The 15379-nt window shown below is 36.5% G+C and overlaps 1 protein-coding gene across 1 annotated transcript in view; it reads left to right on the top strand.

Annotated features, from left to right (window-relative positions):
- Window positions 1-15379, top strand: part of CCMH (cytochrome c biogenesis protein family) — a 145702-nt gene that overhangs the window by 46048 nt on the left and 84275 nt on the right. The window contains exon 2 of the mRNA XM_089377511.1: window positions 13283-13444. Coding sequence (XP_089233637.1) covers window positions 13295-13444 — 150 coding nt within the window. The 5' untranslated portion in view covers window positions 13283-13294. The remainder of the gene's footprint in view (window positions 1-13282; window positions 13445-15379) is intronic.

Below are 15379 nucleotides of genomic sequence, written 5' to 3'. Positions count from 1 at the left end.
GCTATCACAGTTTCAAGGATGACTTGATGGAGGATGCCTTGGGTCTAGATTGTAAGGGTCTTGGTTGTCTCGTCTTTTGAATCTAGTGAAGGAAGAATTTGTGACTGGGTTTTCCCCTCGAGGGGGGCTTTGCCTTGACAGTGTGCTTACATCTTGTGTACTCTTTTATTTGTTGCTTGGCATTAGTCTTGATGATAAGAAAAGATAAATTGAAAGAACTAATAATCATAAAACATCACAAGATAATGTCATTAATAAGGGCAATCATTTAACTTCCAACTCCTTGGATTTTCCAACATGCCAAACCAAAACTAATGTCAAAACCATGAAAGTTTCTGCCAATATCACTGTTAAACTTTTCAATCGAAGTCCCCAAGTACCAGGTTACAACCTTGTCTTTTGTCATTACAATAACTGTCATTTACCAAGCAATATCAAGCAAGACTTCATCAAACCATCCACATGATCATAATATGAATCATTTCTGTCACTAAATGTAAATACATACACCAAGGACAAGTCATATAAGTTTCTACCATCCATTTACTGTGAAATCTTTGTAATGACTAGAATAGAAATTATTGCATACTGAGGAGCAATCCTTATTGTCATACTAGTTCTAATGATCAAATCAAGACAACTAACATAATGATATGCATATTACAATAACTGTCATTTACCAAGCAATATCAAGCAAGACTTCATCAAACCATCCACCTGATCATAATATGAATCATTTCTGTCACTAAATGTAAATACATACACCAAGGACAAGTCATATAAGTTTCTACCATCCATTTACTGTGAAATTTTTGTAATAACTAGAATAGAAATTATTGCATACTGAGGAGCAATCCTTTATTGTCATACTAGCTCCATTGATCAAATCAAGACAACTAACATAATGATATGCATATTATAGATCCCTGCAAACACAAGATGAGTTAAGACCTTCACATTTCCTGCAACATAAAGATCTCTACATAAGATAATAATCATTGAAATTCTCCTCAGGATTCTATTTGCGATGATTCTCTATAATTTAGTCATGTCAACACAAGTAAGAGTAGATTCCAAAAGGTAGGTCACTTCACATTTTTTAGAGAGGTCTTGCTATTAAACAACCTTCATTCTAATCCCTGCAACAAGTCAAACATTATATAGATCTTACTGTTCATTTTCTGTCCATAGAACTTTATATCATGCGCTTCATGACTGTATGTCTATCATACTCCTGGTGTGCTCCTGATTTCATGTATAAGGTTTTAGTTTTTGTATCTGTAGGCTCAGTCGCACCCATAAGCCTTCTTTTGTGTAGCTGGGAGGCCTGTAGCCGCACCCTTAAGCCTTTCTCCTAGCGGTTGGGGCTTCGGACTAGGAGAAACCTTCTTAGCTCAAACCAGAACTTGCCAGAACTAACAACATCAGAGGATCATCCATGCATGTCCAGAAACCTTGCTTCAACAATGAAGAGTCTTCTATTCATTTATTGCAAATAATAATAGATGTTGGGGTATCATGGAGATGTAGAGTTTTTCCCTTTGAATGGGAAGTCTCTTCAATCATCATCCAAGACATCAACCTGTCTATCATAATACTGTTATGTATGAACAAAACTGTCAAATCACGAAGTCAAACTATTTCAGGTTCTCAAACATATTGTTAGAAAATCAGAAAGGCAGAAATATTTTCTTATACTTGATAATTGCTTGTGACGTTCTTGACTTCTTATTAGGTTTCTTTATATCTTCTTTCTTTTAGTTCATCAAGCAATGACCAAAGCAATAACACATAAAACAATGGACACCAGATATAGGCTCACAGCCAGGGGAAAACCTAGTCAGTGATTCTTCCTTCAATAGTTTTCTGGAGATATTCCAAGACTCTAGACCTTGACACAAACTTTCCTCCGCACCAAGTCAACCTTCCTCTTCTCTTGCAGATGATCCTACTTGACCTGACAGCAACAACAACAGTAGCAACACTTTCTTCAACCCAACAAGTTCGACTTTGCTTTGGAGACTTTGATCTTCACATAGGAATTTCGATCTTGGCCCAATACAATTTCTTGAGGCAACAACACCTGGCACCAACAACTTCGACCTATACTTTGATCTGGCAGTAGCAACATGCGGCAACTGGCTACGACATCAACAAGAGAACTTCGATCTTCCAAACCAAGGCACGAGAGAGAGAGATAGAGCACCAAAATTTTGCTCTTCCTCTTTTTCTTCTCCTAGAGCAAACTCACACTTCCTTTTCTTCCTTCCTCCCTCTATTTCACACTTTTTCCATCTTCAAGAGATATTGAACTAGCTTGTTGAGTGAGTGCTTCAAATGGACTTCGAACTGCTTCATTTATAGTCCTTTGGTGAGGTCGAATAGCCCTCTTTGAGGCCGACTTGGTGTGGAGACAACATAATTCATATTTGACTCAATACTTAACCTTTTTACATGATTCAAAAGCCCAAGAAGGGTCTCTTTAAAAATACAATGACTCTATTAACTCAGAATAAATCCTAGAAGTCTTCAATGGGGACTTTGACCTAAAACATGATGACCCAAGCATGAAACCCATGCTTTAATAAGTCATAATAATAATAATAATTCTTTTCTTTATTCTTTTGACAAGTACATTACATGATGACTCAAATACATTTAATGAAGACCGAACCTAGTTACATTTTCCAACACTCCCTCTTAACTAGGGAGGAATTCATCATATACAAGTACAAGGAAGATCTCAAATATATGAACCATGAAGAACTTTAGGCACTGCAATGCCATGGACTAGATTCTTGACCAGGGCAATCTATCCATGTGGGACTAAGATGGACTCAAGCTTTCAACCTCTCTAGGTACCATCAGGCTTACTTGCTAACCATCAATCCAAGGATCCAAGTGTGCATCTGAGGTCAGAGATCTATGACCAACACCACCTTTCCAACTTCGGGACCTAGACATCAACACAAAGTGGTGGCCAGATGTCCTCATAGATAATGCTTCACTCACAAAGCCTCAGCACTCCTTGATTCAACAAATCAAGGATAACCAATCTCTCCCAATCAAACTGATTGGTAACCAACATGCTATCAAAACCTTCGAGAGATTCACCTGTACAAACACAACCCCAATCAATAATCTACTTTCACATGTACATAATCAAATACGAACAATCGGGGTCTTTTAGACAATAGATGTTGCTCCTCATCATAGTAGGATTATCAACCAAATCTTTAATAGAAGATTCCTTAGTCATATACTTTCCTTTCCTACTTTATATATAGCAACATGCATTCTTCAATCAATACTATGCTATGGCCTCCCTCTCAACTAGGGAGCTTCCCTTTATCCAAGCTCCCTCTTAATCTTAGGGATATCTTTCTTATTCAGGCTCCCTCTTAATCTTTGGGAGATCTTTCTTATTCAGGCTCCCTCTTAACCCAGGGAGATCAACTTCTTTACTTCGACATTGGAGAATCCTTTGCGGCTTCCAACCATTTCATCAGAGTTATCATTGCCATCGTTATTCACATCATGCTTATCAACGAACATCTTCACCATATTGAAGATTGTGTACTTGCACAACTTAGATAGCAAGTACAACCAAATATATAGAAGCATGAAGTTAGCCATATTAGAATTATGGAAGCATTTCAACCTTATATATATCAGATATCCAAACTTAATTACAAACAAGAGACACATATGCTTCAACATCTTGCTAGGGACTTTGTCATAAACCCTAGACTACTTCATAGCAACTTTCATTATATCTAGGGTTTCAATATTTCTTCCAAAGGTATGACATACCCTATTTCAACATATAGCAAACCTTAGAAACAATTCAAACAAATATTGATCTACAAAGCATCTAACAAGTTTTAGAATCCATATGTTAGACTTTCCACTAGGGTTTCATACGAATCCTAGATTTCATACATGAGAATCAATCAAAACCAATCACAACTTAGTCATCAACATGACCAACTTCCACTAGGGTTAGTTGCAAACCCTAGAAAACATCAATCACAACTAAAACTCAGATTTCAACAATCTTACAATTATCATGTTGTCATCATACATCAAAGATTTTCACTTTTACTAATGTTTAACTCCAAAACCCTAGATTTTCACAAATACTATCATCCTAGAGAAACAAACTTTGACTAGGGCTTAGTTCCAAACCCTAGGATTCATGATCACCGATAAATAGGTCAACTCTTACATCTAGGACTTCATCATCATGCATAGGCATTTCATATCATGTGTTAGTCAAACTCAACTTTACAAATATCAATAAGAGTTAGACAAACAACAAACTTGATTAGACTAGGGTTTGATCGGACAAACACACATTCCAAGGAAATCATTTCTAAGACATTATAAGGATCTTGCTTACACATTCCACGAAACCCTAATGAGTTAGGGTTTCAATATAAGAACATAGCAAACCCAAATTACTAATATTTCAAAGGTTCGAGAGTTTAGACTATCATTCAACCCTAACAAGTTAGGTTTCCCTGATCATACCAAAATCCTAAACATGACATCATCAACAAGTTCAAATAACATTTCTCAATAACCCTAAGCAGTTTAGGGTTTCAGACATTAACAGTAGCATACCCTTAAGTTAGGGTTTTCCAGAGAACCTGTCTAGGGTTCTATAAAATCAATTAAGAATACGAGGGGGGTAGATTTATCAAGTGATGAATCACCCAAAACAAGAATCATTATGATTCAATATAGCTAGACATAACAATGTTAGTAATAGATTGTCAAATGAATAAACATTTATTATAAAGAAATCAATGTTTTGTAGTTTAAGGCATACCTTTGTTTCTTGACAAACCTTGTCTTGGGTGGCTCTCTTCCATACTCCTTGAGGATATAGCAGATGTTTTCCTAATCAAGACAATAGAGGGAGAATGGTGATTAGTATTTAATATAATCAAAACTTAAATAAGTACATGAAACCAAAAACTGAAAGGAAATGAGATACTTATCTTTGGGAGATGTTGGGGGCTCCCTCCAAAGCTCGAGGGATACCTATAATGTTAAAATTGGCAACAAGGGCCAAATTCCACATGGGTCATCTTATTTATGGCAACTCATATTTTTCTTGGATTCCTCTCTCCGAGAGGTGTAGGATTGATCTAAAGATCATTCGATTCCGATATGTAAAAATGAAGATATGAATTTATTTGTATTATTGACAAATTGTCAAGGTCGGCCAGCAAGCAAAATAGGGATTCAAACCCCCAACGCATCCTCAACATTCCATATAAAAGGAGGAGACCTTAAGTCATTTCATCATCATCTCATCTTCACTCATCTCTCTCTCCTCACTTGATTGTGTACACAAATCTAGCAGCTGTCTCTCACAAATGCGAAGGAAAGGAGGACGTTTTCTGTTTGACTTAGTTGACTAGCGTTGACCGAATTTCAGGGGCTGCATTTTGGGTTGCGTTGACCAGTGTTGACAACTTGACTTCCTCTTGATTGCGGATTTGGGTGAGGACCTTCTCCTTGGCAGGATGTAGATATGGGCACTGAAATCGAGGTGATTTGACCTCCCATTTGACTGCCCTAGATCTGTCTGTAGTTTGACTTTCGTTGACCAATGTTTGACTGGACTTTTTCGGACAGTTTTGGATTGTTTGGGTTTGTTGTTGGAGGCTAAAGTTGACTGGGTTTGATCGAGCTGCTTAGAGGAAGAATTCTGCCCTGTTTGACCATCGTTGACTTTTCTGGTTAGGGATTTTCTGCTGCTGTCATAAATTATTAGATTGCTAAATTTGTACTATCTCTCTCTGCTGAACTTTTGAAGAATATAAGAAGAATTGATCAAGGGTTTCCCCACATTGGGGTTTGTCCTTGTCTGGTGCCACATCTTGTGTCCTCTTGTCTTGGTTTGTCTTCTACTGTTTATTTTTATGTTCTATCCGCATTTTACTATCATGCTGATGTGATTGCTAAACTGGATATTGATATTGGGCTAATAAAGAAATTGAAGTAAATTGCTCTTAAGCATAGAACATACCATTGTTACCTAAAATTAACATATAAACTTATAAAAACAGAAGAAAATGTCTTTTCCAAAAAGATGTTAAAAACCTATAAATCGTAAACATCAAAAATACAAAATAAGATATCTAAGACTTAAAAGCAAAGGACTTAGTAGTGTAAGTCTCTTATGTCAGATTCTTCGGGCTTGGCTTTCTTTGGTTCTTCTTCTTCAACAATGTTAGCATGATCTCTTTCTCTTTTCTTATTTCTTGGATTGTCGGGACAGTGACTCCTGTAGTGACCCTTCTTATGACTCTTCTTCTTTAGTCATCTTTGTGGTCCTAAGTTCATTCTTCAAGCTTGCTACTTGACCATTGTTCTTAATAGTGAATAACTTTGATAGTGCCAAAATACATTTCTTGAGCATGATCAATGTTGGCTATAAATAGGACAAGGTTCTCCTTTGTTCCTTCTACCATTAGGTTCATGGAAACTAATTCTAATTCTCAGCATCACTAGAGTCGTCTGTAGGCTTCTTTACTTTTCCTTTGACCAAGTCTAGAACCTTGTTCTTTTCAAGGATGAGGTCAATCCTCTTCTTCCAAGACCTGTAGTTTGAGGCTCCTTCAAGTTTGTTCTCTCCCTTGATTGTGTTAGACATTGTCTTTGAAGATAGTAGACTTCTTCCCTTGAATAATCCTTTTGAGTGATTCCTTGATCAATTGCTTGAGACTGCCTTTTTCTTCGTCACCAAAGCTCTGATACCATGTTAGAAAATCAGAAAGGCAAGAATATTTTCTTATACTTGATAATTACTTGTGATGTTCTTGACTTCTTATTAGGTTTCTTTATATCTTCTTTCTTTTAATTCATCAAGCAAGTACCAAAGCAATAACACATAAAACAATGGACACCAGATATATGCTCACAACGAGGGCAAAACCCCTCTCTAGGGGAAAACCCAATCAATAATTCTTCCTTCAATAATTTTCTGGAGATATTCCAAGACTCTAGACCTTGACACAAATTTTCCTCCACACCAAGTCAACCTTCCTCTTCTCTTGCAGATGATTCGACTTAACCTGGTAGCAGCAACAACAATAGCAACTCTTTTTTCAACCCAACAACTTCGACCTTGCTTTGGAGACTTCGATCTTCACTGAAAAACTTTGATCTTCACATAGGAATTTCGATCTTGGTCCAATACAATTACCTTAGCAACAACACCCAGCACCAGCAACTTCGACTTATACTTTGATCTGGAAGCAACAACATGCGACAACTAACGACGACGTCAGCAAGAGAACTTCGATCTTCCAAACCAGGGCACAAGAGAGAGAGATAGAAGCACCAAAATTTCGATCTTCCTCTTTTCCTTCTCCTAGACCAAACTCTCACTTCCTTTTCTTCCTTCCTCTATTTCACTCTTTTTCCAGCTTCAAGAGATATCAAACTAGCTTGTTGAGTGAGTGCTTCAAATGGAATTTGAACTGCTTCATTTATAGTTCTTTGGTGAGGTTGAATAGCTCTCTTTGAGGCTGACTTGATCATCTTAAGGTTGACTTAGTGTGGAGGCAAAATAATTCATATTTGACTCAATACTTGACCTTTTTACATGATTCAAAAGCCCAAGAAGAGTCTCTTTAAAGATACAATGACTCTATTAATTCAGAATAAATCCTAGAAGTCCTCAATGGGGACTTTGACTTAAAACATGATGACCCACTCATGAAATCCATGCTTTAATAAGTCATAATAATAATAATAATAATTCTTTTCTTTATTCTTTTGACAAGTACATTACATGATGACTTAAATACATTTAATGAAGACCGAACCTAGTTACATTTTCCAACACATATATGCATTATGATCATAACAAATCATCATAAGCTACGTCATCAACACATATGAACATGTCATCAAATCTTCATCAAAGGTTAGAATCATATAAATGTATCTTCTTCATATCATAATCACAACACCATGTCAGGGGATCCAATGTAGCCACATTGTCAAATTTACTTAGCTTAACAAAACCTAACCAAGATCAACAAGAGTATCAATCTTATTGCCACACTTTTATAATTAGGGTTACCATGCTTATCCTAAGCATTAATAATAATATCAAGTAATCAAAATCAATGTTTCTAGCCAACTTTATAAAATCAAGAAATTCACTATGTCTTGCCAAATATCAAGAGCACCAATATATCACATGTACCAGAAATCAAGCCTACTTTCATATGCATGCATGAGTCATTCATGAAGGTGATATTCAACATACCTTAAGACTTAATTTGCCATCCAATCTTGCAGCTAAATCATAACACTAAAACAATATACTACACATACCTTGTAGTATTCATATACCTTTGCAACTTGAAACACTTATTTTGTTATTGGTTGCTATAGCATTTTCATATTGTAATTTCCGAATGCTACTTTGAAAACTTTCAAAGACTTTCCCTAGGTACTTCTTTCCTTTTCCAACACCAGCTCTTCTCTTCTTGCACTAGACCTTTCTTTTCCTGCAACTTAGATGATCCTCAAGAAGGATATGCTTATCACATCTCATCTTTAGCTTAGAAGTATTCAGATACTCAAATATTCATGCAGGACGTATAAACAAATAATCAAAACAATAAGTCTAGTATCACAAAAAATAACATAAATCCAAAAGGTACTTATATTTAACGAGAAGTGATCATCTCCCTCTTGAACCAACCTTCAAGAGTTATTACAGTCCATTATTCATGTAACAATGTTGCCTTCAAATATTTCCAATCGTCTTCATCAACAACCGAGCCTAATTGAGACTAGCCCATTTAGGGTTGCACTGGAACTGTCACAAGTGCTAGAATAACATCTCATTGATTATGCTAGGGTTTCAAGACTGCAAAACTCAAACCTTTTTCATATTTCAAGGTTTCTTCCAAACCCTAACCTCATGTAATCCATCAAACCCTAATAATCAGATTACCTAAGGTTTCCTTCAAACCCTAGCATTCTTTTAGGTCTTTATCTTCTCTTTCCTCCATCAATGGTGTCTTCATAGGGATGATCTCAATGACTTTTCTTCAGCCCAACTCTAATACCATGTTAATTTTTCTTAAGGCTATATTGTACTTTGCTTTAGATAATTGCATTTTATCATTTAAACATTTAATTAACCCCACAAAATTATAACATCATTACATCATACACAATTATGTAGAAAGAACAATATCATCAACAATGCAGTGGAACATAAAGGAACAATAGAAGAAAAACATTCACACAGAGACACCAGGATTGGTTGGAGACCAAGGCAAAACCCCATAAGGGGGAAAACACTTTCAAATTCTTCATTTATTAGATTGTCATAAAATGTTCAACAAAGAGAGTACAATAATCCATTTCTTCATTCACAAGACTATCCAACAAAATTAAGCAAATCATATCTGAGAGATGAACCCAGCGACAATACTAATCAAAATCATGATTTAGAAGCCTGCGGTCAACTGTCAACATTTGCGGTCAATTGTCAAATGAAACACTAGGGCCCAGCTTCATGGAGAGAGATATGCGTGCGGTTGAAATGTTCCCACTGCATGCAAAGGTTTGCGTGCGTGCGGTTGCAGCAGAAATTTTCCTGTGGCAACCCTACAACTGCAAACCTAAGTTGCACGATATGGGGAAAAGGGTACGAGTTTCTGAAACAGATACAGGTACGAAACTTGACCTCTCCAAATTTTGGAAACGGGTAAACGCTATATAGGACATTTAAGAAATGTTATGTGCAATCCTAAAGCATACATGATACATTATTACATTATGATTAAGTTGTCCAATGTCAATGCATAAACTATATAAGTCTCTAAATTTACATCACATTTACTCATAAATGATCATGTAATGAAAGGAGAAATATCCAAAAACAACCTTGATAAATGAGGTTTATTATAGAAATATACCCCAAATCAGCCTTTATTATATGCATAAACTATATAAGTCTCTAAATTTACATCACACTTACTCATAAATGATCATGTAATGAAAGGAGAAATATCCAAAAACAACCTTGATAAATGAGGTTTATTATAGAAATATACCCCAAATCAGCCTTTATTATATATATGACGCTGCGAGTGAAATAAATACTATGAGGCTGCAAGTACTATAAAGACTAAAGACTAATAGTTTTCAATCTTCATCCTCATCATCATAATTCTTGTCACAAATGGAAGCAGAAACACGCTTAACAGTGAAAACGCCCTAGCTAAAACCACTGCTCTCTTCCTCGTTTCTCCTTGCTAAAATTGCCCCTTTCCTAGTGAGACGACTTGCTCAATTCGTGTGATGAGGGAATGAGGCGAAACTCTTTTTATAACTTGCGAGAGCCATCTAGAAGCATCCACAAAATATTTTAATTGCCAAATAAAAAATAAAAACGAGAAAAAAGGAAAAAATCAACACAAAAAATGGCACTTTTTTTTCGGAAACACAACCATACTGCTTTGAAATGCGTTTCAAGCGATATTGGGCCACGTTTTAGTCTCGTGAAAGGTGGGAGTACAATTTGAAACACATTTCCAGGTTGTACCATACACCTTTCCGAGTTTCTGTTTCGTCTTTTGCCCAAAACGACCTCTTGCCCAACATTTCCTGCAACATAGTTGCAAACCTAAAACCCTAATCACACGTGCGAGCTTCAAACCTTGTAATTTTGGACCTGTATGAACAAATTCTCCGTGAACCAATTTCAGACTTGTGCGAGCCAAATCAAAGAAAAAAGAATTATTGATGATGTCCAAATGAGGGCCACTTGACTTGTATTTATAGCCATCCAAGGGTGTCCAATTTCTCTTCTGGGCCCGACTAGTCCATGTGGGTTTCCATATTAAAAATATGTTTTTCCTTAACCAGATTAAATTCTTTCAAGGGCTAGAAGGGGTCTTCCTTGATGAGGAATATTGTCCAATGGAGGGAATTTGTCCCTGAGCTGCCAAATTAGCCCTCCTAGATCGATGCTAAAAGTAGGGTTTATTTTTAGCATCAATCTAGGAGATGCTTTCAGGCTCCCATTTTGTACCTGCTACTTTTGTGGTCTTTTATTGGACATTAATAAAGTTATCTATTTTGGAATATCCCTGGACAAATAGGCATTAATTTCAATTTTCAACAAAGCATTCAAATACTGCAGAGTCCAGACATCATAGCCTAGGTCTATCATATATCAAACAGTCACAAGTACATAATTATTCTAACACATCATAGCCAAGATTTATGATATATCAAACAGTCACAAGTATGTAATTAATCTAATATATTTCAAAACAAACTATAGAACTCAAGTTTTCTTATTCATCCACCTATCTAGATGATGGATAAATCCTATCAATATGTAAATGCTTTCAAATATTTTCTATTTTGCTATTACATATTTTTAAATTAGTAACATAGTCATAATTTTTATTAAATAAAAGACTATTTAATATTATCTTTTCTTCTCTCTTGTTATAAAGGTTCTTTTTAAGTGAAAAAAATATTCCATGTGTTAATTTTCTGCTGTTCTATGTTTAGTACAATCACTTAGCCCAATTCGTTCTTCAATTAGAAATCACTTTTAGACAAATTTAATCGTCCAATGACAAATAGCAATTGTAGATAGAACAGTAAATGCAATGTACAATAGAAGACAGTCAAGAGCACTAACAAGAGACAAAATTTGGTCAAAAGATCAGGGAAAAACCCCACAAGGGGGAAAATCCGTTCCAAATTCTTCTTCTATTAGATTGTCATCAAATGATCAGCAGAGAGGTACAGTGTTCCAATTCATCAATAAAAAGAGTCAAAGGTCAACATCTTTGACTATCCAAATCTACTAACCAATATCCAATGAGAGATGAGCCCAAAAGTCAAATCTGATCCAAAGTTAAAGTTTGCTTATTGGTCAATGTCAACATCAGTCAACAGAAGTCAAAGACTCAACATTCAGCAGTCAAAGATGCTTCAAATCAGCTCGGTCAACAGTCAAAATATTCAGACTTCCTTGCTGGTCAAAGTCAAGTCAAAACATTCCCAAAAGAGCTCGGTCAAAGGAGAGAGAAAGCTGTGGTCAAACTTCAGATTTCTGCAGTCAAACTTCAGTCAACCCGTCAAACAGCCCAGAAAAGTTCGATCTCTCCACAGAAAAGTTCAGCCTCCAAAAAATCGAAAATTTGCAAGTCAAAGCGAGTCAAATGGCAAGTCAAACTTGGTCAACTGTTGCCCAAACACAAAGTCAACGCAGAAAATCAGAATGCCCTTTTTCCCTTCGCACATGTGAGCTCGGCTACCTTGCTTCAGACCTGTATAAACCAATCACAAGTGGGGGGAGAGAGAAGATGTGTTGATGTGATGTCCAAATTAGGTTGCCTTGATGTGTATTTATATGCTTCTTTGGAGACCCAATTATGACTTTAGGCCGACCTGTGCTTTTGTGTACTTGTAGGTTTTCCATTAAAAGTACTATTTTTCCTTGACCAAATTAAATTCTTCCAAGGGCAAAGAGGGTCTTCTCTGGATGAGGAAGGCTGTCCAAAGGAGGGAATTCGTCCCTGAGTTGCCAAATTAATACCATCCTATAAAGTATCAAATATAAAACATATAAATGCTAAATTAGGGACGGGCTGTCTTTCATTACTGATAAATCACAAGATAATAATGTTGAGCCAATTGTAGCCTTCTAACTATCACCTAATTTTGGCCAAGATGAGAAATAGATGCTATCATCTTACTATTCGGAACACCCACTAGTTGCATGCCTTCCCATTGTGCACAAGAGTTTCCATGGGGGATTTCTTCTCCTCTTGTAGAGTTTGTTTCGGGGGCTTGGAGTATCTAGTTTGATTTGGTGTCAATGATTTAAATAAGATTAAGAGTGGAGAAAGGTCTGCTTAGCATTTGAGAATATCACTGCTGAAGTCAAAACAGTGTTGCAAACTTCCTGATTTATTGCGAAAAAATTGCGAATTCGCGAATTTTTTGGCTTAGCTGACGTTTGCCAATTTTACTGATATTTTGGTGATATCTTAATTTTGCTGATGTTTGCCCATTTTCACTGATATTTTTGATTTTTACGATTTTTTGGTTTTCTGGACCCTTGCCAATTTTATCCCGATGCCGATGTTTGCAACATTGACTCAAACTGAATGAATATAGATAAATGACAAATATACATTCTTATTGTTATTAGATTGCTATTGATGTTATTTTATTAAATACTAAATATTTCATTTGTATTTCTCAGATTGAGGTTGAAATGGCTGATGTAAAAGAAGTTGAGGAGAGGATTAAGAAGGCAGAGATAGATGCAAGAGCTAGGAATATCAGCCATAATGTTCGCTGCACAGAATGTGGCAGTCAGTCTATCGAAGATTCTCAAGCTGATATCGCCATTCTCCTCAGAAAAGTATTTACATTTTTCTCCTTTCAAACAATGTTGTTTTGTTTGTCAATTTAGATTGCCGTTTAGATTGAGCTTTCATCTTCCTTAATATTTCTCTCTTGTTTTTTGATAATTAGGGCTTAGCTTAAATATTTCACAGGTGATTGTGTTGAGTTGAGAGAATAGTAGTAGCATTTTCTAATTTCCCAACATTTTAGAAGATCACATGTACCACCCGACATAGAAACTAAGCGCAAAGTAAAGGGAACCACTTAACATCTCAAAACCATCTAGCCAGATGAGTATTGAAGAGAGGGAGTACACTTTCACGTCAGTTTGGGGATGTTTGCAGTGTTTTTATTTGTGGGATGGCATACCTTCATTGTCATACATGTTATGTCATCGACTTGCAAATTGCAATCTATCATATTCTTGGTTGATTGTTTAAATATTATATTAGCTACTGCATTCCCCTTTACTGCAACGGATAAAGGCTTTGCAGCCCTAAAATTCCCAAATGCTTGCATTTTTGGGCATTACACACTCTATTGTAAGGTGTAAGTGGATCCTCCCATGCTCAGAGATATTGTAACATCCCCTGCTGTATTTTCTATCAGGACATATTGCTGATTCTGGTATTGCACTTATAAATATAACTGAAAGTTAGTCTTTATGATGGAACTCCACAATTAAGTATCCTCACAGTAGAGTAGCACTAGCCTCTGGTATGGATGGTGTCCTTTGAACATATGATAAATTATTATGGTACATCTTTTGGAAGTTATTTGGGAATATACACACCAAAGCTGCTATGTGGAACAAAAAAAGAACTGATGATCAGGCATGCCGAGGTGAGTGCCGAAGAAGCAATGGGAATTGACATAGCTGTAAACATGCTTATGATAGTATGCTTGGCCAGCCGTATCAAAAAATGAAGGAAATGATATAAATAATAAAACCAATGTGCAAAATTGTTAAAATTGGCAACCAGGGCAGAACTTCATGTGGGTCATCTTATTCATGGTTGATAATATTTTTATTAGATTCCTCTCATCGAGAGGTGTAGGATTGATATAAAGATCATCCGATTCCGATAAGTATTCATAGAGATATGAATTTATTTTGATTATGGAATTATTATCAAGCCGACCTACAACTCATGTAGGCTCAGAAGCCCAACAGTCGCATCTATTCAAACACCAATGTTTTGTATAAATATAGGACTTTTCCTCATTTGGACTCACTCATCTCATCACATCTCTCTCTCTCTACTGCGCAGAAAAGAGTCTCTTCTCTACTGCGCAGAAAAGGGTCTCTCCCTCACACATGTGAAGCCGGAAGCTATTGAAACTGAAGCTGCAATTGCAAAAGTAAAGTCTGACCTGCGTGAACTAGAAGATCTCCTCATTTAAACTGCGCTGTAGGTTCATCTGAACCTCCTCTGAAAGCCGCAACTTTTGGTGGTGGAATCAAGTCAATCTGACAGATGGTTTGCAAGATATCGACTGCCCTAGTTTGAAGGAAGCTGCTGAAACTGAAGTTGCAACTGTAGAAGTAAAGTTTGACCTGCGTGGACTAGAAGATCTCCTCATTTGAACTGCGCTGTAGGTTCATCTGAACCTCCTCTGAAAGCTGCAACTTTTGGTGGTGGAATCAAGTCAATCCGACAGATGGTTTGCAAGATATCGACTGCCCTAGTTTGAAGGAAGCTGCTGAAACTGACACTGCAACTGCAGAAGTAAAGTTTGACCTGCGTGGACTAGAAGATCTCCTCATTTGAACCGCGCTGTAGGTTCATCTGAACCTCCTATAGAAGCCACAACTTTTGGTGGTGGAATCAACCCTATCCGATAGTCGGTTTGTGAAATATCATCTGCCCTAGTTTGATGATGAAGCCGCTAATGTTGATGCTGTTGATTTAGGGTTTGCTACTGCTGATATAAATCAGATTTATTGTAC

This window comes from Pinus tabuliformis, chromosome J, assembly GCF_031772625.1.
Source record: "Pinus tabuliformis cultivar Carrire ecotype Pingquan chromosome J, CPIR1, whole genome shotgun sequence".
Classification (NCBI taxonomy): Eukaryota; Viridiplantae; Streptophyta; class Pinopsida; order Pinales; family Pinaceae; genus Pinus; species Pinus tabuliformis.
Note: the sequence above shows the minus strand (reverse complement) of the source record. Positions and strands in the feature narration are given on the sequence as shown.